General features: G+C 45.7%; 1 protein-coding gene across 4 annotated transcripts in view; it reads right to left on the bottom strand.

Moving 5' to 3' along the window:
* Nucleotides 1–25728, bottom strand: part of LOC115313773 — a 33786-nt gene extending 8058 nt beyond the window's left edge. Inside the window, exons 1-6 of one of the 4 annotated variants that reach the window (XR_006078326.1) lie at nt 25349–25728; nt 23205–23303; nt 22306–22345; nt 13936–14291; nt 9406–9533; nt 9149–9341 (exon numbers count right to left, since the gene is read on the bottom strand). Coding sequence is in view for 1 of the 4 variants with exons in the window: in XM_042293753.1 (XP_042149687.1) it covers nt 135–355; nt 3102–3186 (306 nt within the window). In the remaining 3 variants the exon portion in view is untranslated. Of the gene's footprint in view, nt 1–134; nt 356–3101; nt 5879–9148; nt 9534–13935; nt 14292–22305; nt 22346–23204; nt 23304–25348 lie in introns of those variants that run through there. The other 3 variants (XR_006078327.1, XR_006078328.1, XM_042293753.1) reach the window with 3 other exon arrangements.
* Nucleotides 25729–25935: the final 207 nt, after the last annotated feature.

Here is a 25935-nt window from a genome sequence, read left to right as displayed (position 1 = left end):
GGGAGTTTCCAGGTCGCGGGAGGCTCCCGGACAATTCGGGAGAGTTGGCAGGTATGCGTGTCGGCTCCCGAGCTTGTCTGAACCTTGAGGAAAACGCGGGCAATCCCAAAGTGGTAGAGGATAGATGAATTCACCTGGGACTCCTCCTGGTGCGAATCAGAGTTCGCCTCAAACTCCGAGTTGTCCGCGCACCAACAGGGACACGCACGCATGTTCTCACGGATCAGGTCAATGGCCACAGTGACCTGTGGCTCGTGGAAGTTTATGGCAGACTCACAGACTGCCCGCTTGAGGAACAGGTTCATATCCTCGTTCGGGATGGAGTAGGTCAGGTTCCGCTTAATGGAGTAGGGGTCTGTGTTCAAGACAAGACAAAGTAAGTCATTTTATGCTCATGGTTTCATGCCCACTGACAGCGACATGCCTTCCCAGTGGAGTATCACAAGACAACAAAGAAGCACACACACCTAACTTTCCAACATTACACAGGCATACACGCCAAGTTCGGGGAAACCAAATCCGGGAAAACTTCTAAGCCTGGTCAGGGGAAAAAAGGAAATAGATTTTTTGTTTTAGGAATGAATACATGCGAGCCCGGTTTTAGTATCGCACTTAGGTATTTCTAACTTTTGTTGATATCAAACAGTCCAAACATCCCCTTGAAAATCACATATAGTAAGTAGTATAGGAGCTTTGTCTTTTTCAATCCAACTCCCATGGTGGGGACACCTGATGTAGCGAAGGAAGCCTGTCCGCCCGTTGCTTTTCCCGCGATTCGATTCAAGCAAACACATCGCTTGCATTGCGTGGCTGTAAGAGCGCCAAGCCAGCTACATCCGGATACATCGAACTCGCATTGGGCAAAGTGCAAGCCATGTGGGAAAACGTTTGATGTGTCATCAATGGGGGAGTCAGCCCTTAAGGGACGAAGTGGGGATCAGCAGAAACTTTTTTGATTTTCATCAGATTCTAATAAAATTTGGCACATATGTTGGTAATGTCTGTATGGTGATACAAACACAATATTATTTTCTTATCTACACTCCTTTTTGATTTATCAAACTTTTCTGCTTCAGTCTTTGTGGAGAGCCTGCAGAATTTAAAAGAATAGAAGGGTGGTTGTACAACAATATTCCCAAATGTATCCTACAAAACATGACATTCTTTAATTTTGTTTTATTTTTGTCATAATTATTTTTAATTTTCATTTTTGTCACCTGGTTTGGACAGGAACAAAGGACATGCAGACAAAGAACCCCCTCATAAATTGAAAAATAAAATAATCTAAAAAAATAAGAATGCCATGAGCTGTAGCATAGTTTAAAGAGTATAATAAAACAAACGGAACAAAAATGCTCAAAGTGGTAGCCAAGATATCAGCTCCACGAGCTGAGCGGAAAGCAAAAAGTTCTGAGGAAACGGTCTCTAAAGTTCTAGGTTCTGCTTCACACCTTAGAAGCCACCAGGGTTGCAGTTTTCCACATCCTTTTCAGCACGGCCCCTATTTGGCTTCTGACCTTTTGCTTGAAAAGCTTTTGAAGCTTTCTTTTTCCGCGAGGCGTCCTCCGCTACCCTACGAAGGGCGAGTCGTCCAGGTCGGATACCGAGGGAAGAACAAAACTCCGTGTAGGCACGATAGCTGCCACAGTTGAACTTGCGGATTGCCTCGCTGACGGTGGTCTCTGCTACTATCAGGGTAGTGTGCTCATCTCAGAGGTGCTGGTACACTGGCAGGAGGGCAGTGGCAACGGCTCGCCAGCTGGTACTTGTGAGCTGGCTGAGACTCACCTTAAGCTTCTGCTGCTCGATGTCTGCACCAGCTCATGGGTCCAGGTGGACAAAGATGATGATGAGGTTCTTCATCTGTTGAAGTTATGTGGTGGAAAGTTGCCATCACCGCTCGCTGCATCTCATCGACGTCAGGGTGGCTTCGTAAAGCCATGCCGTAGTACCTGGCGAGCCTTTTGATCAGCTCCTGTGTCAGGCCACCTCTTCCGCCGAGGGGTTGTCCTTTCTTGCCCTTGGTAATGAGGGCACGCTGAGCAGATCCCATCTTCTGCAACGCATACAGTCTTGGTGTAGTGCAAGTCGTTCTTGGCTAGGGAACGTCCAAAGAGCAACAGGGCCGCCTCAACTTCCATCCTGCCCAACTTCACTTCAGTGTCCCTTTGACATTTGTGCAACTGCACCCACTGGCTGTAACCCTCAGCATCTGGCTTTGGGCCCACTGCGCACCCATGGCAAAGGTTTGAAAGAATGACAGAGTCCAAAACTAACCCCGTGTAATGTTCAATCATGGTACCCACACCAATGTGGGATGTGTGACTGCGTGTCATCCATGTGCCGTCGTATATCACAGTCACACTCTTTGTGAAGGTTGGGTCCATTTCTTCGTACACTGCGCACAGCATTTACGGCATCAGTAAATACACCTGCTGCAGCTGTATCTGCGGCAGGGCTGAACTTGGACTTGAGGTGCCCCTGGAATGTTTTGTGGTGCATTCCCCGATGTGACACGTTCATAACAGACCAAAAGTCTGTCAGTGCAGTTGCACCCTTGCCAACACTCTTCACAGCCTGCATTGACCTCAAGTTCACCTCGAAGGCCCGGCTGTCTCCTTGTCGCGGTGATGACCAATGGTTAGAGACAACGCCACACGTAGAACAAATTAGGAGCATCTTCACCGCCAAACCAAGCCTTGTTCCCTGCACGACGGTGTCTCCCGGCTTGAAACACTTCGGGCATGGTGTCTCGCTGAGGAGCGCATTCAGTGCCGCGACCTGAACCACCAAATAGTCATCAGATGGCTCCACACTCGCGGGTTTGTGGCCTTTGCCGGTCAGGTTCATTTTCCGCTCAGTTGCCGATACTCTCAATGACTCGTGGACCGCAGCAGCGCACTTGCGGGACTCCTCCGTCGAAACAAAGTTTGGTTATAAATGCGCCTGAACGGTCCGATCGGTGCCCGTGGAGGCCATGTCTTCAATGCCAGTAACAGGACACGAAGTGCTTGGCTGTGCATTTAAGCCGTCCGCAGCAAACTGCGCTTCAATGAGACGCGCACTTTCGAAACTTGGCGGCAGGAGGGAAGTTTTCTTACTTTTCTTGGCCATTGGGGATTTCCGCTTGCGATTGCCGAAGCGATGCGTCGTCCCATGCTTCTTTTTGAAGGATTGTTGATCCATGATCGCGCGAAAAAGTCCGAGTGGGAGCAAAAACAGCGTAACCCGAAACAAAGAAAGAAAAGCACCTTTGGCGAGCAGGCGAAAGCGGCGTAGGAGCAGACAACGCTCTCTCAGATACCGGCCTCGCCGGCGCTGTTGCTAGGGGCAGCCACTCTGCCGGCCAATGATGGAGTGCACCCGACCCGCGCAGCAGAGAAGGCCGATCGGAGGCTGCCGGTTCCATCCGGGAGGCTTCCGAAGTTTTGTTTTTTATGTGCTTAGTTCGCATTTGAGGAGACGGTAGACGTGGGAAATAGGAAGATGACGAAATGCGCTTTCCGTAGAGACCAAGAAAGCCGCGCTTGGTAGCGCAGTCGCGGAGAAACGGGGGTTTGAAAAACGAGGAATTTTCACGGATTGGAAGCAGTACTTTGCTACCTGACCTCATATAAGTGATTATTTAGAGCACTTAGAGATAGTTTTCAACGAAAAAACTTTGAGTGGCCAAAGAGGAAGACCCATCAATGTGAAACAGTCGACTTTCTAAAAATAAACTTTTTTGACATTTTTCGCGAGTTCATCCCCGCGTCCTCCCTTAAATGTAGTGATGTGCCAAACTTTTGCCGAATCGAAAGTTCGGCGCCGAACCTTGGGATTCGACAAAGCCAAACTTTTTTAAAGATTCGGCAAAAATACATTGTTACCAGACTTAACGTTTTTTCTGGAGAAAGAAGGCTTTTTGTTCCTTTTTTCTTAACTGAAATGCAACATGTAATGCATATTGATAGTTATTACTAAATAAGGTGATAGTCTACAAGATAATTGTATCAGTGTCGTTTTTGTGTGTTTACTGGCAATTTTAGTGGCTCCTTGCAGAAGTGGCGTGACAACAAGGTGGGGTAGAAGCGAGCGTGGCGCAGTCACGAATCACGCTACGAGATTTTCGGTTTTGAGGCATCATCAGCGCAAGTCTGCATGTGTGTGTACATTGTTAAAACGAAGGCAATATCGCTGCGTTCTTACTTTCTCTGGGAGTCACCATTTCGTGCGCGAAAACGAATGCAATGGTTGCTGAGCCTTCACCAGAAGAGATAACAATATTGTAAATATGCATGTTTTTCGATTTGAGTCACTTGACGTCAGCTTTGCATGAAAGTGTGCGTCTCATATTCGCAACGTCTCGTTTCAAACCTTTAAAATGCCAGTTTCTGGTGTTAGGACACACACAAACGTTTCGGAAGATAGGAAGAGTTAGAAATGTCGGATGTGCAACGTCGAGCATTATAGCTCTGTTTAGTTTTATGCAGGTACGTGAAAATCGCAAAATAACACTAATTCAAAAAGCAATATTATTTTGTTTTGGAACACACTACTCCTGAGCCGCAAACAGAATTGTTATCGTTGCGAGGAGTGCTTTAAAGTAATTGTCGGCCAATGTTTCAGAATGCACCACATCATTTGTCACTTGCGCAGTTGACTGCGGAAATTACTGGTTGATCTTCTATTCTTGAGGCAGAAAATATTGAAGAGAACCACACTCGCTCACAAACGCAGTTACAGTGTTGCCTACTCCACATCGTGCTGTAACCGCTGGTATACTACACTGCAATGCACGATGGTAACCACATGACTGCACGGCGTCCGTTTGCAGTCCATGGCTCCATCGCGTTCTCGCGCGTGCGCGGACATTTGCCGAAGTTTTGCCGAATCTTTGCCGAACTTTCCTTCAAAAGTTCAGCATTTGCCGAACTTTGCCGAATCTAACGTTGGTCAGATTCAGTCCATCAGAGCGCAAATCACATGGAGAATATGAAAGCGACTACGGCGCATAGTACCGTGCGGAGCTACTTGACGACAACTGTTCATGAGCAATGCATCGAGCCAGCTCCATCGACGTCATTCGATGTGAGCAGCCTAAGCAAAGCGCACAAGTGTGTGACCGACGCGGAGATACTGTGGATCCTGAAAACATTGCACTATTCCTACAACTCGTCATCACATGCAGGGGAATTGTTCAAGGAAATGGTCCCTGATAGCTAAATCGCTGAGGCATTTTCCTGTGGCGAAAAGAAATCTGCATACGTGGTGTGCCATGGTCTGAGATTGTTTTTTCTCTTGTGCCTACAACGCGAATTAGAGCAGTCTGATGGTTACACCGTTCTGTTTGATGAGTCTTTGAACAACTGCCTGCAGAGAAAACAGATGGACATACATTTCCGGTACTGGAGCACAATGCCGAGCGTGTAACCACGAGATATTACACGTCGGTGTTCATGGGTTCGACTGTCGAAGACCTTCAGGAGAAGCTTCTGGCTGCCTTGGCCAATTTGCCGCTGGCGAAAGCTGTCCAGCTGTCCATGGATGGCCCCAACTAGGGTGGCTAGAGAGTTGGGTGTGTCGAGCGCGCCGGCTCTCCCATGCATTGGCGCGGCCGGTTTTGAAAATCACCGTTAGGGGCGCTCTACTCAGCGTGTATGCTTGGCGCGCGCAGCTGACGCAGGAATTTCCGTGCAGCAAGACGGGTAGCGACGAGTTCACGCCCACTTTCATCTATCCTTTAGCGCTCGTGTGAGTTTATTTCAACCATTCCTGCATGCCCGTCCGTCAGGTGACACATGGAGAACATGGACGTTGCCCCGCCAACCTCCGGCGTAAAGAAAAAAGCAGCGAGCGAAGCACTGCTTCGTTCCAGGGTGCACGACAGGCTACAGGTCTGCAAAAGAAAAAACACACGGTGTTCATAAAAAAACAGTGAGTGCGCAGGCAAGCTGGTGGATGTTGATCACGATGCAGAAAACTCGAGACTGTGGTAAAAGTGGGGAAACTCGGCAAAGAAGAAAGACAGGGGAAGAGAACGTCTCAAAGACGTTCTTTTCCCCTTTCTTTCTTCTTCGGCAAGTTTCCCTGCTTTTACCACAGTCTCGGGTTTTTTACATCATGATCAACACCTTGTTCGCCGTCCTGAAGGGCCCAGTTTTCTTCTCTCAGTGAGACAGGAATATTTCGAGGGGATACACGCATCTTCAGGAAAACACTGCGGTGTGCGCACTTCACTTCGACAAGCGGTACATCGAGCGATACTTCTCTAAAGTATCGCTCAATCCGTTCTGAACACGTCTGCGTCCAGTGTTAGGAAGTACTTTAAGTGCATTGTACTTAAAGTAGAATGTACTTAAGTATATTGTACTTAAAGGACTACTTATATTAGATTTAGGAAACTTGTACTTCACTTCAAGTACATTCTCTGAGTATGCACTTGTACTTTACTTAAAGGAATGTTTCTGCTAATTTTCGAGGAAAGTACAATTCTCAACTTCAAAGTACATTCCCCAAATTTGGTTTTGTTAAATTTCTATCACAACGTGATGCCTTGTCAACTTCAAAGAAATACCGGGAGGGATATTCTACTCTCACCAGAAACGTGAGCAGACGACGCATCGCCCCATTTGTACTGGTAGCGCCTTTCCCGTAGCTTTTTGAACTCTCGCTACTGCTTGGTCGGTCAGCGCAAGCGAGGAGGTTTGAAATATTAGGAGAGAAAAATAATCATAATGTAGCATCCGAGACTGTTTTGCGAAAAAAACTAAATTTTCAAGTCGAAGTGAAAGACAACAGAGGAACAATGTTTTGAGACATTCTCTTTTGTCTTTTCCTTCTATTTGAAAGTTCCTTAATTTTTTTCGCACCCCAATCTCAGGCGTCACGTTATGATTAATTATTACCAGCTCGCTTGCACACATATTATTTTTTTAATTAAGGAGAGGACATTTTTCTATGAGAGCTATGGGGCTGACATTATGCTCCATTTTATTACATTTAACCCCCTTGGGTGCAACAGTGCAGTACAAGTGGCACCAAATTCAGAAGAGGGTCTTCTGAATTTGGCTCCATTCCTGAAAAAGACTACTCTGTGGCCACTTGACTTCATCAAATATTCGCCGCTGTTTTTGAGGTCATGCACCCTTGATTACCCCTGGGCAATGCACAGCAATTTAAAAAAAAAAATCACTGTATAGGGGAATGAAAGGGCATCATGAAAGATTGTGTTAAAATACTTGTACTTTACCTTGAAAGTACATCGTACTTATAGTACTCTACTTCAAGTAGATTGTTCCCAGTGTTTTTAATACAAATTTACTTAAATTACATCACGTCTCATTTACTTTTTACTTGAAGTATTTTCTTATTTTCTGAAATCTTAATTTTGGTCCAGCATCCCTTTAAGCTGGTTGCATGCACTTTTCAACACGACTCTATGAAACTCCTTTTGCGTCAACAGGAAGGAGCGGGCGTCAGTGACAGACACGAGCCTAGGAATGTATGCATGCATATACTACAATAATCATGTGTGAAAGGGGCTGTGTAAAAGATGTAAATAAAATTTGAACTGTTTTTCGTCTTCAGTACGTGGTGGTTTACATTCGCAATCCCCCCCCAATGATCCCCGTTTTTAGCGTCTCCATGAGAGAATTCACCGATAAACATCCGCCGATTTTTGTTATAAATAAACTGAGCTGATGAACATCCGCCGATTTTTGTTATAAATAAACACCGGAAAGTATACACCTTAGCTATGATGCATAATATGTTACTTCGCTCACTCTCTTTTAAAATCGATTTTGTATTTCATTGCTAGTTTTCCACGTTGAACAAAAATGTCAAGTGCCAAAAATGCATTGTTTGCTTTGTGTCATGACAAATTTTCGCGTTGTTTCTCGCCAGCCATGCCTTCTCTTGAATCACAGGGGAACTGCACCAGAAGTATCCAGTGTCCTCAGACATATTTTAATGTTAAAGTGCCTGTGCCGTTCAGCGTCGATTCATTTGATAGACGTGACACAGCGGCTTGAAACGCGAAATTTCGTCACGGCTGCTGATACCTCGGCGGACAATTCACATACTTTGAAAACATAGTACACGACAGAAACTAAAAAAAATAAATAAATATTGCCCCATTTTTCCATGTATTACCCCGAGTGCGTTGCGGTGAGAAGAGAACGACTTCAAGTGCGCATTTACCTTCGTCGACGCTCCGAAAATCGGGTCGACTATCGAATCCAGGTTTATCAGACTTTCATTGTGCTACGCCAATTAATTTTGTAAAAAAACATAGCCGACAAGTGACCGGGAAAAGGTCTGCACGCAGCGCATTTCGGCCCCAGCGCAGCCAGAACACCGTGTTCGATAACATACTGGCCTTACGAGGCGCCTCCTGGCGACAGATTTCCCTTTTGGTGCCGCGCGCCGGCCGCCGCTTGACACACCCAACTCTCTAGCCACCATACCCCAACATAAACCTAAAGTGTTTTAGGGGAATGCAGGAATACCTGCAGCGGAACCATCAAGTTCAGTGTTTGGACCTGAGAACTTGCGGACTGCATACAATACATAATGCTTACAGGACGGGTCTTGTTGCCAGCAAGTGGGGCCTAGAGAATCTTCTTTCAAGCCTCAACGCCATTTTTCATGATGCACCAGCCTGAAGGGAAGACTTCTCTACTGTGACAGGCCAAACAACATTTCCTCTAAACTTTGCTCCTCATCGCTGGGTAAAAAATGTTCCTGTGATCGAACGTGCCATTGCACTGTGGGGTGATGTGAAAAGGTATGTGGAAAGTGAAAAAAAAAAAGAGGTGAACTTGCCAAAGTGTGCGTCATTCACACAGCTCAGTGACTTTTGCCAGGACCCACCGCTGTTGGCCAAACTGAAGTCTGCTCTCGGCAACACAGTGATTCTAAAACCATTCCTCACGGAATAACAACTGGACAAACCACTGATGTTCTTACTGAAAAGAGATCTCGAATGTCTCGTGAGATTCGTGAAGTGCTCGGTGCCTGCTGTCCCGCTTCCACAGGAATTGTCAGCGTGCTCAAAATGGACCTCGTAAACCCAAATAACCATGTATCCTCGGAGAAAGTTGAGATTGGGCATGCTGCTGAACAAGCGCTCGAAGCCGCGAAGGTGTGCACTAAAGATTTATAAGTACAACCAAGAAAATTCAGGAAAAGAGCCCACTGACATACCATCTAGTTAGGAGTCTGTCTTCACTCGACCCCCGTCAAATGGTCTCAAAGCCAGATGAGTGCCTTGCAGGTTTAAGGAAAGTCTTAGACGCATTCATTGCAGTTAGGGTGAGCATGAGCGTGATTCTGTCCTTGGTGAACACACAGAACTTCTGCAAGAGAAGAAACAACCTGCGGCAGTTTGATGAACACTATTTTAGCCTAGATGAGTTCTACCTTGAGCTATTGAAGGTCGACTCATCCTATGTGCACTTGTGGAAAGTGTCTGACTTCTCGTCTTGAGCCACGGGCAGGCAACCGTTGACAGAGGCTTCAGCGTCAACCGTCAGGTCTCTGTCGAAAACCTGAAGGAGATCTCGTATGTGTCACAGTGAATCGTTTGCGATGCAGTAAGCAAGGCTGGTGGCATCCTGAACATTGAAATAACGAAAGAGTTGCGTACATCTGTCTCGGCCGCACACAATCGCTATCGGGCTTACTTGGAGGAGAAAAAAAAAAACAAGTGATAGAGCAGACAAAGGCGTCAAAGAGAAGTCGCATTGAAGACGAGGTGCATGGCATCAAGACGAAGAAGAGGCTGGAAGCAACAATTGTCATTTTAACAGCCTGCGCCGACAACTACGCTCAGCGGGCAGAAGCCACAAGCGACATCACCTTGATTGTGAAGTCAAACAGCTTACGAAAAACGGTAAAAGAAAAGACTCTGGAGCTCGCAGAAATGGATGCAAACCTGAAGGGAAAGCTTCGGGAACTTAATCTTGTGTCCACTGTTTGAAAATAGGCCCCTTTTTTGCGTGTGTGTGCAATACCTCTATTTGCTTGTGAAAAATGTGCTTGTGTGCAGTAAAAGATGTGCTTCCATGCTGTGAAAGTTGGTGTTGTCTTTTTCTACGATCTCAAAAAGTGTTGTTTAAGTCCTTGAAAATTCTTTGTTAGGGCCTTGAAAGTCATTAAAATCCCTTGAATTTTTTTCTTCTCAGTTGCTATGAACCCTGGAAGAGTGGCAAACAGCGCTGGGGAACAGAACAAGGAGCGTGCTTTTGGTGATGGTGTGGACTGCCTAAAAGAATCTGAGTCGACGCCCTAAGGCAAAACCACCTTTTAACAAGGTTGCGGATTTTTTCAAGCTCAACAAACTCTCGCTTGTGCAGGTCGATAAGGAAGGGGATTCGTTGTAATGTCGAAGGGCCAGTTCCAGGAAAAAGCATTGAGAGCAATAGATAAGAACTTCAAACAAGTTAACTTTCGACCAAAGTCTCAAAAATCTGCAGCTATTGAGTTGCTAAAAGGTCTGAACCTAGACATTTTAAGGAAAGCTGTAGACAAAGCAGAAAGTGGAATTTTGGAAACTTTTTTCGCGGCAAAACGCACAAGGCTGAGTGTCCTTTCCGAGCCATTGTGTCGGAAAAGAACACTTGGTAGGTTTAGACCAGTCTGTTTTTACAGCGCCATTTGGACACTCTTGCTCTAAAAGACCCTTTTTTGGTGCAAAACTCGCTAGAAATAGTCAATGAACTTGGAGAAGGTTTTCAGAATGGTTTCACTGCAATATCTGTGGATGTTGAGGACTTATATTATTCCGTTCCTCACGATCGACTTCTCAAGGCTGTTCGGGATAAGATCAACGAGTCTGGAGAAATTAGACTTCAAAGTTCCGCGGGCGTTAGCAGCGATAATTTTTTGGAGCTGCTAGTCTTTTATCTTCAGTTGACTGCCGTCAGTTTTGACGAGTAATATTTTGTACAAAAGTCTGGTGTGTGCATTGGGTCGACAGTTGTGCCTGTTTTGTGTAACATTTTTTTGGCATCACTGGACCGGCGAATTTCAGATAGGCTTGCAGATTTCCATGTTTTAAAGACGTATAGATACGTAGATGACTATTTTTTAATTTTAGATACAGACTTGAGTTTGGAGAAAACGGTTGACAAGAATGTCCGATTGTTTAGGGAGGTGTCAGGCGGACCTAATTTCACCTGGGAATTGCCTGTGAATAACTGCATTCAGTTTTTAGACATTTTGATCCTTTTTTTCTGAACAACATGTCTGTTGGCAGTATTGTCCGTACACTATGAAAAGCCTAGTTTTTGAAAGTGCTCACTCTAAACTGGTAAAGAGGGGTATAGCCTTGACATGTCTAAATGCTGCTCTGGAAAAAAGTTGCAATCACCAGATGATAATCAAAAACATTAACAGACGCGGGGTACCCCCCGACCTAATCTCTAGTTGTTGCGAGAGCCTTCTTCAAAAGCTAAAAAAGTAAAAAGGCAGCGAGGCAAGTAAAGAAACAAATGCAAGTCATTCCGTACATGAATACCGTGTCTCATAATCTAAAAAAGGTAGCTGGTAGATACGACATTAGCGTGGTTTTTTCGGCACCGTGTAAACTTGCCAGGATAAGTCCGTGTTGACAAGGCAGAAAAAGGCACCGTGCTCCAAGAAACACGCGGTGCAATATACTGCGTGCGTCACCAGTGTGGTGTACAAAATTGTGTTTAGTTGTGGCAGAGTCTACATTGGGCAGACTGGGCGCTGCTTCAATGATAGGGCACGTGAACATAATTTGTGTGTGCGCAACGCGAGGGGCCATCTCGCTGACCATTGTAGGCGATGTGGGTGTAAACCTGACCTGACTGGCGCAGGAAGAAGGCAAAGGAAAAAAAAGGAAAGAGATGTTATAGAGGCATTCTACATAAAAAAGAAAGAAAACAATTGCATCAGTGCTCCGTCTTTGTATTTGCTTCAGAGTGAGATAGTGTTTCTGGAAGGTTGGCTCTGATTGTGGTGATTGTGTGGTTTGGGCAAAACACCTGTCCTGTCATTCGTGTTTCTTTATTGTCCTCGTTTGTGTGCACTTTTTACCCTTTTATTCAGATTAGGTCGATAGCTAGAAACCATTTTTCACTGTGGTTTTCACGGACATCAAGTCTAGTACTGATAATAAAAAGGAAAAAGAACTTGTGTTGGCATTTACTGAATACATCTACAACTTGTTTAAAGGGACACTGACAGGTTATTTATGCTCGCCGAGGATTTTAGTTGTACGTGACATATGAGAGCTCAACTACCCAGAACAGAATTTGCGGCTCGAAATTCGGTTTCTTTCCGCCCGAAAACCGCCGATCAAGAACTGGCCGGTTCGAGTCTCGCTCACTCTCTTTTTTGCGGTCACGGGCCGTTTTCTAAGGTATCGATGCGACCACCAAATTTAATCGAAGTCGTTGGTCACTGAAGGCACACACTCAGTATTAAAAATAGAAAAAATATGAAACCCATTTTTTGTGGCTTCTAAAAAGCTGTAAATACGTTGATTGAAAAAAAAGTTCCACAGACAACCGGAAGCATTCTGTGCGTTCGCCGTTTCGCGTATCGTGGGACTCGCGGGGACGGCGATGGCAGCGGACGACGGGCGTGGGACCTCTATTTCAGAGCTGTCGTTCGCGGTACCGGCGAATTCTGTCTACCGTTAAAATAGGAATTTGGGACTGATCAAAAGAATTGGTATTCATCCCGTACGACACGCCCGGCCACCAAGCCGATTTGCATGAAGACGTCGCTGAGCCGTCGCTCCCTTCTCGCGGCTGAAGACATCGCTCGCGCAAACGTCAAGCACGACGTGTCTACTTCGAGTTGAATATGCACGCGTACGATTTCTTGACTAGGTGCAAATGTCCCCAAAGCGTGGTGCTTCCCGACTTCGACCCGGGAGTGCTTTTGCTGGAGAAAAATCGACAGCAAACTTTCCAACTTACAGTTTACCGGCTGAATTATTACCAAGGAAAGAGATCCACCAGAAAAGAGATGTCCCAGTAGCTTAGTGGGAAATACGTCCGGTTCACAAGCGGTAGGACCGGGTTCGATCCCCCGTGAAACTTTTTTTTTTTTTCAAACATTTTTTTATGTTTACATAACTTTTTCTTTTTTTTCTTACAATCATCACTGAAGAAACAAACAAAAAATAACAAACAAATGTTGTGGACGATACTTCGCTGAATTGAATGGTATGGGATTTCCGTTTTGACACCTGCGAACTCAATGTAATCACTTTCCACAAAATGCAAGGAGCATATAAATCAGGTAGCGTCCACTTTCCGAGGTGCCCGTATTTGTTCTACAGGAATTGCAGCCAGCCATTGGTCCCGATCCCGTTGATCTTTCGGAAACTCTGTCGCACAATGCCACTTTTTTTCAGATGCAGGACATGTGAGCCAGCTCTTCACGAAACATCTTGGGTGTATTCTTTTCGAAGCCGATCATGGAAATTCACCACGGGCACTCACTACTCATCTCCAACTCCTCAATGTACAAAACAACTCATCTTGGAGTACAGAACAACGAGCGGAACAAACAACTGCAAACGAATCGCACGGCGAGGAGTTCCCGCACGCCGCATGTCGTGTCGTCTGCTACGGAGAGGAGGAAAAAAAAAAAACGCACGGTCGGGTGTAGCCACGTGACTTCCGCCACTCACTCTCTTCTCTCCACTTCTCCGACCTCCGTCGGGTTTCGGTTTCGAGCAGTTGCGTCTTTTGGCTTTATTAAAAAAATATGCTACTCTGTTGCAAAGTATTAATTGGGTAGTCCTCTGACACCATAATAAAGCACCTGGCGAAAGATAAAAGAAATTTTTTGGGGGGTGTCAGTGTCCCTTTAACAATGAACACCTTCATGAAAGCAGATGAGGTCATGGCGAAAGCACAAGAGCAGCTATGGCATCACCATGCCATTGCTGTGGACAACCCTGCGTACCTTGGCCAACCCCAGCACATCTTTTCGGGGATGGAGAAGGTGCATCGCGAGCCTGAGGTGATGGCCTGCATCGTCACCACCAAGGCAGACTATGCTGGGGGCAGGAGGCGAGGAAGCATGAACAAGGTCCAGCCAAAGGTCATTGCCAAGTGTTGGCCAGGCATCACCATCATGACGGACAAAGAGTTCTTGGATGTCTTTATTTTTAAACTTGGGGAGTGTTACCCAAGTGCAAGTGCAGTTTTTGTTTTTCCCCGAGCGCATCAAAATCATTCCTCGTTTTTTGCAATGTTTGACATTCGGAAAAAGTTTTCCGTTCAGGACTTTTTTCATGCGGGCAGCAACCATTGGTGGACCTGTAAGACAAAAAACCTTGATTGCTCCGGTAGAAAGTAACACTTAAGGCTAGACACATTATATTGTCACGAATGATAATTGATGAGGCGATGATAATTGAAGAAACTAAATGTTTAATGGGGCAAACTTGTGCCCAAAACAAAACAAACATTACACGAGTGACACGGGATTTTTCTAAACCACTTTGTATTTTACGTTTGTTTTCTTCACTGGTGCGTAGTCGTGTTGAATATGCCTCAGTTGTTTGGAACTGTATTGGAGTGACAAATTCAGGTTTAATTGAGAGTGTTCAACGTAGGTTTGTTCGTGTTTTGTTTGATCGTTATTTTCAACCAAATTATTTCTATAGTTATGAGAGGATTTGTGAACTCGTGAAGTTAGCCTCGTTGCACAACAGGAGAACAATTCGTGAACTGACATACTTGTATAAGATTGTAAATGGTATAATTGACTCCCCAGAGCTACTCAGCCACATCTATTTGCACATTCCTCGTCAGTCTTGTAGACTTTATACTTTGTTTTATCCTATCGACTTTTATCATGCTGCACCCATAACACGCCTACAACTGACTTATAACCATTTAGAACAGACTTGTGCGAATGCTAGCCTTGATATATTTGATGAAAAGCGTAAATTTCGACAGTGTGTTGAGGCTATTGTTCTTTCCTAACGTTTCACTTTTATCCTGTTTAGTGTTGTATTTCTGAAGGAATAAGTGCACCACTAAGGAGGCGTCAAGCTGTTGGCGGGTCACTGAAAATAAGAATGAACATAATGATAGAGCGTCGATGGCGGTACAACAGCAGGATCGTACGCTGGGGCAAGACTGACTGGCTCACCACGCGAAGCCCCTTATGTCCATGCATGGGCTTCTGGAATGATCGGCATAGAAGGTTCGACGCATAGACCATTCGGACCTTGAACAGACCACAGGATTCTCGAATTTACCAGAACACTGAATGGAAGGAATAAACAAAAGATGTGTCGCTCCCAGGAATCCAACCCTGGCTTTTCGCGTGGGAGGCAGGCACAATAGCCATTAGGCCACACGCACGCTGCCCACTTGGCCAGCTGCGCGCGCAGCAATATTCTGTGCCTACACAAAATTTAAGCTTAGTATTTTAAGGATTATGCATCCTTATTCATAACAAATACTCTGTGACCAAGTGACTACCTTTAGCTTTTATCGCACCACTCAACAATCATTTACAGAAGCTTCTGTGCTTGTGACGCCTGTGTTGCAGTTCAAAAGCAGTTCCACTGAAAAATCAGCTTCAAAAAAATTTTTTTGTGCCAAGCCTTGTGTAAATTTCATGTCCGGCTACTAAAAACCCTCTCTTCTGCAGTCTGTAAAGTGGTGCTTAAGATTTCAAATACGAGTGATGACACAGGTAAAATATGTTATGTGGCATTAAACTTTTACAAACTTTATTATCAGTCCCAGCTTTGGGTTTTCTTGCCACGTTACATACATACAAAGACAAATATTCCTTTGTATGTCCCCGACACAACAGTGTGAAGCCTAATCTAATGTTAGTACTGATGAAGACATAACTTGTATTTATTATCCTTGCACCATAGCTCCTATTTGTGAAGTGTGTGCTGCTTTGGCAATTCATCGAAGGAGTGTTCAGCAGTGTGTGATCTGGTAAAAAATTTAGCGATTCTTTCGTACAAAACCAAGCTGTGCTTCAGTAAATTATCTTAGCACGCATGTACCATTTTTCCTGCTGGATTGGCTATGCCTCTTGGCACAGCATAAATGGAAAGCTAAAAATGGGCTATGTGCTTCTTACTAATACCAACAATATCATGGTGTTTCCTGCTGTTTCGTTATAAACAGGTTTGACCGTAGCTGCATCGGTTTTCAGTGCTTTTTATAGACCGACACGCGGGCTTGACGTCATGGAGCTGCGGCGACGCTGCGATCGCGCCGAAGCCGGGTGGTGTGGGAAAAAGGCAGCGCGTTTCGCATGAGCGTCATAGCATTTCAGCATGCCGCAAAGCTGTGTAGATGTTAATTGCACCGAAAGGTACAGAAAAATTAGCGGAGTGAGTTTCCACAAGTTCCCGGCAAACTTTGAAAAGCACAGAAGGTGGATAATATTTGTGGATCAAAAAGAATGGTCGCCTTGCGCGAACGACCGTTTGTGCGGCAAGCACTTTCTTGAAGGGAAGTGCAACTTTCATTTCAATTTCCGTCCCGAGGCTTGCTGATGTTCAGGGAAACCGTCAACTGATCGAGACCACCCGGATTCTGTTTCAACGGTGTTTGCACACAAAGCACCGGCCAAGTGCTCTTCGGAGGCTCGCTAGGCCCATGCTACCAAGCAGAACGGGATCGGCACTAGAACGGCAGTGTTGTAGGCGCTACCGAAAAAAAGCAACGAAATACGTTACTCGTTACTTGCAAATAAAAGATACACGTTACCGAGCTACGTTGCCTAAAAATAAAAGGAATGCGTTACCGCTACCGATAAAAAGTAACGCACGTTTTAAATTATGGTTTAAAACGTTTTACTGTTTTGACGATACAGCTGTGCATAAGCTCATATATCAAGAAACATTATGTTCATGCAGAAACAGAACATAATTACTCTATCTTTTTATGGTTTCACATAAATACGAGAAAAACGCAGAAACCTCAGAAATTTACATGGCTTCACGCCTAAAAACACGGAAAAAATTGAAGTAATTTCTTTGAGTCTTGGGAAGTAGTAACGCATAACGTAGCTACGTTGCTTGAAATAGAAACTTAAGTATGTTACCCGTTACTGTGTCGAAAAAGTAACGAGTAGGTTACCACGTTACTGGCAAAAGTAATGCGTCCCTGGTAATGCCATTACTTATAACGTGTTACCTCCAAGACTGCAGAACGGACAAAGCGTTAGTTTGTCATGCCTTGTGGTCATGAGGGTAGGAAAAATATACCTCGTCTCAATGACGCTGTGTGTATTTAATCAATTAATAAATACTGTATTTACTCACACAATGAACGCACTCGCGTAATGAACGCACCCCCAAGTCGGCTCTCAAAATTTCGACTTTTTTCACTCGCATAATAAACGCATCCTCAACTGGGACGTTAAAATTTTGACCCCCTCCCCTCACGCGCGCGAAATGAACACACTTTTTTTCTTAATGCAGCGAGGTCGCGAATGCATGGGCAGCGTGGGCGAACAAAACGCCTTGCAAAAGGCGTTAAAAAAATTCGCAAAGATCCAACGGAAGCAAGAAAAAAAAAACATGGAGAGGAGCTTTTTTTTTTTTTGCACAGCGCACTCTGGACTTTGGGTTCGCGTAGGGTGCCTACATGTTTCCGCTCCGCTTTAGGGTGGCGCCAACTTCTTGTTACCCTTTCCCAGATCCTCTCCCACCGCCATTTTGACCCACTTCTTATTTCGCTAAACGTACACAACGTTGAGTTTTCGTAGTATCAACACACCGGCAACACTGTGAGGCCACTTCCGTTTCCGTTCATAAGAGGAGTCGGACGAGTCGGAGGCTCAGCGGGATGGCGGTCGTTGTGGCTGTCGCTCTCTTTATTCGGGTGTTTCATACTTTGAAGTTGCGAGCAGGAAGTATGCATTGCCCCCGCAGGGGGCACCTGTGAAAGCAGGTGTTTGGAGAGTGGCGTCTCCACGGACCCCGAGCCCCGCAGGGGGCGCCTGCACCTTGGGTGCTAGGTGCTTGGTGAGTAGCGTCACCACGGACCCCAGCCACGTGGGCCACCATACCCGCACGCAGGGGGCACCTGCCTTGGTAGGTGCTTGGTGAGTGGCGCCACCGCGAACCCCGAGCTATGTGGGTTTACCCACCCACGCCTGGCTGTGCGTGGCTTAACCCGTGTCCGGGGAAAAGGGGACCCTGGTGGTTGAGCTGAGCACGGGGTATGTTTGGACCCTTCGGGGCCCCCCGGGCGAGGCAATACACCGCTTCGACCCCTGCTTCTCGTAGACGGGTGTCCTGGCTTGGCCCGACCAGGATGATTCAGTCAGTCGCCTCTTCTACCCTATTCTTCCTTCTTTCACTTTTCCTCCCACCTCTTTCTCTTTTCTTCTGCACTCTCTTCCTTCCTTTTTCACCACCTTAGGCGGCAAGGGCCAACCTTAAGTGGAAACAGGACCTATCCCTGCAACCACACTAGGGTATAGTGCCCGGGCAGCACTGGTAGAGTAATTGTGTCAGCCAAGCCTTTCTTAGCTATGCCACATTACCTACCCCCTTGTTGGGCTCCGTGGTGGGCGGTGCACCCGGGCACTGAACTTGTTTTCCCATTCCATGGGTTCCAAGCACAACAAAACCTCCGATCGGTCCCTGAAAAGGGTCCGCACCGAAGCTCTGTCCAATTTCCTTAGTATAAATGACTCAAGTGACCACTTTACAAAATTCTTCGTCTTGCACTCTGAAGAAAACTCCAAACCACTCTCTAAGCTTTCTCCATTCATTGTTGCAAAGGTGCTTCAAGGCATCTTGGGAGTGAAATTTGAAGCAAAAAAGCTCTTTTCAGGCGATCTCCTCGTACAAGTGAATGAAAAATACCAAGCTACGGCCTTAGTCAACCTTGAAACCATCCAAGATATCAAGGTCACCGTGTCCGCCCATCGTACACTGAACACTGTATGCGGTGTGATCTCAGAGGATGACCTAATGGACAGTCCTGACAATGAAATTCTGGAGGGCCTTCAATCCCAAGGGGTTGTGGCTGCAAAACGCATTAATATCCGAAGGGACGGCAAGGAACAGCCCACCAAGCACGTTGTATTGACTTTCGAAAGGAACATTTTGCCACCTTCTGTTAAGGCCGGTTACATCAACTGTAAGGTGCGGCCCTATGTCCCAAATCCTCTTCGCTGCTTTCGTTGCCAGCGGTACGGACATGGTTCGCGCACTTGCCGTGGTCGCGAGACATGCGCCAGGTGTAGCGGCACCGAGCACACCGCCGACGACTGCAACGCAGATTACAAATGTGCAAATTGCAATGGCAACCACCCAGCCTATTCGAGAGCATGCGACCAATTTAAAAAGGAAAAAGAAATTCTCGGACTTAAGGTCAAAGAAAACATATCCTATCATGATGGAAAGCGTCGCCTCTCCGCTTTTCAGAGAGGCTCTTATGCCGAGGCGGTGTCCAGCAGGGGACCTGCACCGCCTAAGGTATCAGTGGCGACCCAGGTGTCCCTTGGGAACCCTGGAAAACCACTCCAGTCCTCGACGCCCAGGTTGAAGATTTCTCTTCCTGGGCATTCCCTCTCGGCTGCGACAGCAGCTAAAGCACCCAGTCATGCCAAAGACTCGGGTGCAACAGAGGCGATGGATGTAACTCCATCGCCCACTCCTCGCAGGTCGTCCTCCCAAGAGGGGCGAGCCCCCCGCTCCTCTCAGAGAAGGACTTCCTCACCACGGAAACAGCACATTCCACGTGCAGCGCCTGCAGTATCTGTAGAACCCGACCAGATGGACGGATCAGTGGTTCGGCCTAGCACGTCGACCACTCGCCCTAAAGTGTTAGGCAAAGGCCGGGGTCTGCCCCCCAAAAGCACCGACTTTTCGGGGTCTGCTGACAGGCTTGCTAGCAAGAAAACATTGAATACAGGAGCAATGGCAGACAGTGAAGAACTTTCTGCCCCTGACACAGACCTCGAGGAGATGGAGGTTCAGACCCCAAAGCAAAAAGCTAAAAAGCCGGTCACTCCACCTTGATAATACCCTATTAGAGCAAGGCTTTTCATATTCCTACTTAACCAGATCAAATTATGTGTGACTCCTTCATGCAGCTAAGATAGCCAAGAGCCATTATTAGCTTGGCTAATCTTATGAGCATCATACAGTGGAATTGTCGAGGACTACTTTGTAACTATGATGATGTCTACAATTTGTTGGAGGAACACAACCCTATAGCTCTTTGCCTTCAGGAGACGTATCTAAAAGAAAGCCACTCAAACCTACTAAAGCGCTTCCAGCTATTCCGGAAGGATAGGCTATATGGTTCACACGCTTCTGGTGGCGTTGCTATAATAGTCCAAAGATCAACTCCTTGTGTTGAGGTGTGCCTGGACACCAAACTGGAAGCAGTTGCTGCAAAAGTTTTAACTGATCGTGCAATAACTATATGTTCATTATATATACCTCCTAATTATTCATTGCAATATGAAGAACTTGAAGCCCTTGTTAGACAACTTCTACATCCATTTCTTATCCTTGGTGACCTAAATGCCCACAATCCCTTGTGGGGAAGTAACAGACGGGACACGCGGGGAGTAATAATAGAACGATTCCTGCTCTCATCAGATTTATGCTTGATGAATAAAAAAGAACCCACTCACTATAACTTTTCGTCAAACACTTTTACATGTATTGATCTTGCGAAAGCTGATCCCAGCTTATTCCCTCTCTTTACATGGTGGGTTATACAGAACCCGTATGGAAGCGATCACTTTCCAGTTGTCCTTGAGCGTTGCCTCCCGTCTCCGACACAGTCATTAAGAGAACCACGGTCCTCACTCCTAGCTTGCTCATCATTTGACCAGCTCTCAGTTGACGAGCTAAACGAACTGCTCACACAACATATCCTTGCCGCCGCCATGCGCAACATACCTATGACATCTACGCGCCTCTCCAGGCGCCCGAAACCCTGGTGGAATCAGGATTGCCGCGAGGCAAAGACGAACCAAAACCGAGCGTGGGGTAAACTTAGACGTTATCCTACTCCAAGTAATGTAATTGAATTTAAGAAGATCAAAGCCCAAGCTAGATTTATCCACAGACGATCCAAACGTCAGAGTTTTCAGAAGTATGCCTCCTCAATTAACAGTACCACAACATCCAAAGAAATGTGGGACAGAATCCATAAAGTGAATGGCACCTATCGTGCTTTCTCTGTCCCTCTTTTGACCAGAAATGGGTACTGCCCTGCAAATTTGGAGGAGCAGGCTGATATTCTAGGGGAGCACTTTCAATTGATCTCCAGCTCTCAACATTACCCAGCTGTATTCCAACGACATAAGCTCCAAGTGGAACGACAAATTGTAAAAACGTCTGGAGGTGAGAGGGAACATTACAATTTCCTTTTCACATTGCATGAACTCCAGGTGGTATTGAAACATACTAAACTTTCAGCTGCTGGTCCTGATGGCATCCATTATGAAATGCTGAAACATCTTCACCTTTCTACACTAGAATTAATTCTATACCTTTTTAACCGAATCTGGAGGGAAGGATGTTTTCCACTTCAGTGGAAAGTAGCCAACATAATTCCTTTATTAAAACCTGGAAAGGACCCCTCTAAGGTAACCAGCTACAGACCTATAGCCTTAACAAGTTGTTTGGGAAAAACCCTGGAACGTATGATCAACCGAAGGCTAACATATGTCCTTGAAAGAAAAAACTTGCTTGCAAAGTATCAATGTGGTGGCCGTTCCTCTAGGTCTACTCTTGACCATCTTGTTAGGCTTGAAACGACTGTACGTGAGGCCTTTGTAAATAGAGTTTTGTTTGTCAGTGTTTTTTGATTTAGAAAAAGCATATGACACAACTTGGAGATATGGCATTATAAATGATCTATATAACTTTGGCATTCGTGGTCTAATGCTGGGTGCTATTCAGGACTATTTAGAAAGACGCACATTTCATGTCAAGTTGGGAACTACTCTTTCTAGAGAATTCGTGCAAGAAAATGGCGTACGCCAAGGTGGTGTCCTCAGTGCTACTCTTTTTCTAATAAAAATAAATTCTATTTCGCAAGTAATTCCCCCTTCAGTCCAATATTTCTTATATGTCGACGACCTTCAAATTTCTGTGTCATCTTGCAATTTTTCTATTTGTGAACGCAGAGTTCAGTTAACAATTAACAATATGGTAAAGTGGGCAAATAATAACGGGTTTACGTTTTCTACCGAGAAAACATCTTGTGTCCTCTTTTCTCGAAAGCGTGGACCTGCCCCTGAGCCCGCCTTGACCATGTATGACGTTTCCATCCAGAACAAAGCAATGCAGAAATTTCTTGGCCTTACCTTTGATAGCAAATTGTCCTTCAGCTTCCATATAATTGATCTAAAGAGAAAATGCCATAAAGCACTGAACGTCCTCAAGGTCCTTTCTCACAAGTCATGGGGTTCTGATCGCGTATGTCTATTGAGAATCTACCGCTCACTTGTATGATCCCGACTTGATTATGGAAGTATAGTGTATGGATCGGCAAGAGCATCAACATTAAAGATGTTAGATCCTGTTCATCATAAAGGACTACGTCTCGCCACTGGTGCTTTTCGCACATCCCCGGTGTTGAGCCTTTATGCTGAAGCCAATGAGCTATCTCTTGAGAAAAGGCGATTTTCTTTAGGCTTCATGTACGCACTTAGAATCCGTTCGGTACCGCAACATCCATGTCGGGGAGTTTTAGAACAATCACGTTTCGAAAGAACTTTCCTAAATAAACCCTCAATCATTCCTCCTTTTTCAATGAGAAATAAATCAGAAGCCGTCTCAGCAGGTCTTGACATCAACCTACCTGTTGCTTCGGTTTTAAAAACAATAGCTCCATGGCAATGTTTGCCTGTTGTAGACCTGTCTCTGACCCAATACAATAAGAAAGACACCCCCCATGAAGTGTTAAGGCAAGAATTCTTTCAACTGCAAGAGAAGTATAACAACTACATCAGCTTTTACACTGATGGCACAAAAAGCGACTCCTCGGTCGGTTGCTCCGCAATCGGGCCTTCATATGAATGTGTGCGGAGAATTAATAGCAATGTGACAACTTTAACGGCAGAGCTTTATGGTTTACTTCTCGCCACAAATCACGTCACAAAAAATAGACTGCCATGCTCCATAGTTTACACTGACTCTCTCAGTGCCCTAAGAGCACTTGCATCACTTGAAGCAACGAAAAATCCCCTTGTTACTGACTTACAGTTCAAAGTCTGTACTGCATTGGAAAACAATATTCAAATAGTCTTCTGCTGGGTTCCAAGCCATGTAGGAATTCCTGGAAATGAAGAGGCTGACCGTGCTGCAAACAAATGTAGTGAAAGGAATGTGGATATTGAAAACCTACCGTACAGAGACTACCGTGCAGCCCTAAAGAAGCACATCAAATATAAATGGCAACTAGAATGGAACAGTGAAGTCAACAACAAACTCTATTCTCTAAAGCCTATTTTACAGGAATGGGCGAGTGCCCGGCACCGGGAACGCTTCTTCGAGGTAATCCTGTGCCGGTTAAGAATTGGCCACACGCATCTCACGCATGGGTATTTGCTTTGTCAAGAAGATCCACCCATGTGTGAGCACTGTACAGAACCCCTAAGCGTGGCGCACATTCTCCTTGAATGTCCTGCATATGACAGTAATCGCAGATTTCACTTCTCCCATTTTTATAGAGCCCACCTCCCTTTACACATTGCTTTGTTGCTTGGAGACAAACCTTTCATTAACCATACTCACATTTTTAATTTCCTAAAAGACCTCGGCCTTTTACACCGACTGTAGTTTAAGCCTTAATTTTTATATTATCACTTACATAATTATACTCACCGTGTCATGCTCATCGTTTTATTTGTTCATCAGCTACTAAAGCTCTTTTCCTCCTTCTAAACCTTTTCCTGCAATAGTACAATGTTTGGCACTCTATGGCCTAAGGTGCCTTTGTGCCAATAAACCCTAATCAATCAATCAATCAAGTATGCATTGCGTTTATCGAAACGTGAGTCCCCTCGACAAAATGGAACGCTACGGACCGGCATCGCACGCCGAAACCTCGCCGTCGGAACGAGAGCAGTGGGCGCTCCCTAGCCCTAACGAGGATTAGCGGAGTAGCGCGAGCGCACGATTGGCGAGTGTGACAAAATGGTCAACGAAACAGCGGAGGCTGCCATGGTAACGAGGTAGGCAACACAGATTTGTCGGCAACAGGTATCACAAACGTTGTCGCCACCCTAAACAGCGGAGCGGCGGAAACATGTAGGCACCCTAGGTTCGCGTGCTGCCGCGCGCAAGGAGGTAAGAGAAGTGCTCTAAGCGAGCGAAACAGCTTGCGAAAGGCGGCAAAAAGAAGAAAAAAACCCCACAGAACTAATAGAAAACATAAACAAAGAGGAGCTTTTTTTTTTCTTCTTTGCTCAGCGCAGTTTGGTTACAGGGGTCGCGCGCCGCGCGCAAGGAGGTACGAAAGAGGAGCGGAGAAGTAAGCAAACGAAACAGCTTGCGAAAGGCGGCAAAAAGAAAAAAAAAAACACGGAACAAAAAAAAAAGAGCTTTGTTTTTGCTTTTTTTTGCACAGCCCAGTTTGGTTACGGGATCATGCGTCGCGCGCAAGAAGATAAGAAAGATAAGCGGAGAGCCCTCGCCTAAGCAAACAAAACAGCTTGCGAAAGGGGGAAAAAAACCCAAGGAACTAAGAGAAAAAGAAAACAAAGAGGTTTTTTTTGTTTTTTTTTGCACAGCTAGTTAGGTTACGAGGTCGGGCGCCACGCACAAAGAGATAAGAAGTTACTTCGATTTTTCAGGATAAAAGGTCCGCTTATTATGCGAGTAAATACGGACGCAAAAATTTTACTTCGCTAAATAACTAAATAAACGAAGACGTGAGCAGTCAACTTAGGTGGCAGCAACGTAACGTCGGAAGTCCAGTGGGCCATTTTTGGCGTACAGATCCTCGAAGTCAATGCCTTCCATGCACAGTTTGTTTCGATACTGCTGCCGCCGTTCAGGCTCACGTAGCAAGCTAAAATAGTCGGGCATAGCATACGACATACGTTTTAAGGAAATACGATGCAAAAATAAAGCTAGAAGCGTCCCTACAACGTCAACGAGCGCACGCCACACAGCGCAATGGTGAAAACACTGAGAGCAGGGCTGCTTTTGCCCATATAGCTTCCGCGCATGCACGGACTTCCGGCCGTGTTGGTAAACAGAGCCACTCCGCGTGCCGGTCTATACCCCATACTACCGATACTAAAAAGCAAAGCATCAAAATACAGTCGCCGACGGAATTATTGGGCACCGAAATTACGGACTTGCTTGTTATCCGGACATCGACGAGGAACCGTTACTTACCCGATTGAAATAGTACATATTAACAACCAGTTTTGCGTGCAGTTTGCGGCCCGAAAGTTCAATTTTCCGGACTAAAATGCAAGCGGCGGCCGCCAAAAGGCTGCCATTTTGGATTTTTCGCTGGCTTGACCGTGGGCTTGGCAGCTGCCGAACCAGCCGCTAGGTGTCCTATAGTACTTTTTTTTTATTCGCATCATCATCATCGTTTGTTTTTTTGTTCAGTCGATTTTCCATCTCCAACCAAGGCCAGTCGCCATCTGTAAAGTGTGGAGCACAGTGGGAATATGACGCTGGTACGGATGCAAGCGGACGTGATCTCCCGCAGGCGGAACATGAAACAAGGTAGCCTTCATGACCTTTTCAAGTCTGCCTAGGCTCAATAAAGCAGAGTTTTGTGATCTGGGGATTTTTCAGACTGCTTTATTTATCGGATGTTTTTTCGGTTCTCACGAAGTCCACAACATCGGTCGGCGACTGTAGACCAAATACGCGTGAAGATAGATGCTGACAATGTTGCTGTCACCATTTTCACAGGGCACTGTGTCCCAGTGTCCTTGAAACTGGAAAAACAACGGATAACTAGCTCA

The sequence above is a fragment of the Ixodes scapularis genome, unplaced genomic scaffold (assembly GCF_016920785.2).
Source record: "Ixodes scapularis isolate PalLabHiFi unplaced genomic scaffold, ASM1692078v2 PGA_scaffold4__175_contigs__length_147842914, whole genome shotgun sequence".
Classification (NCBI taxonomy): Eukaryota; Metazoa; Arthropoda; class Arachnida; order Ixodida; family Ixodidae; genus Ixodes; species Ixodes scapularis.
Note: the sequence above shows the minus strand (reverse complement) of the source record. Positions and strands in the feature narration are given on the sequence as shown.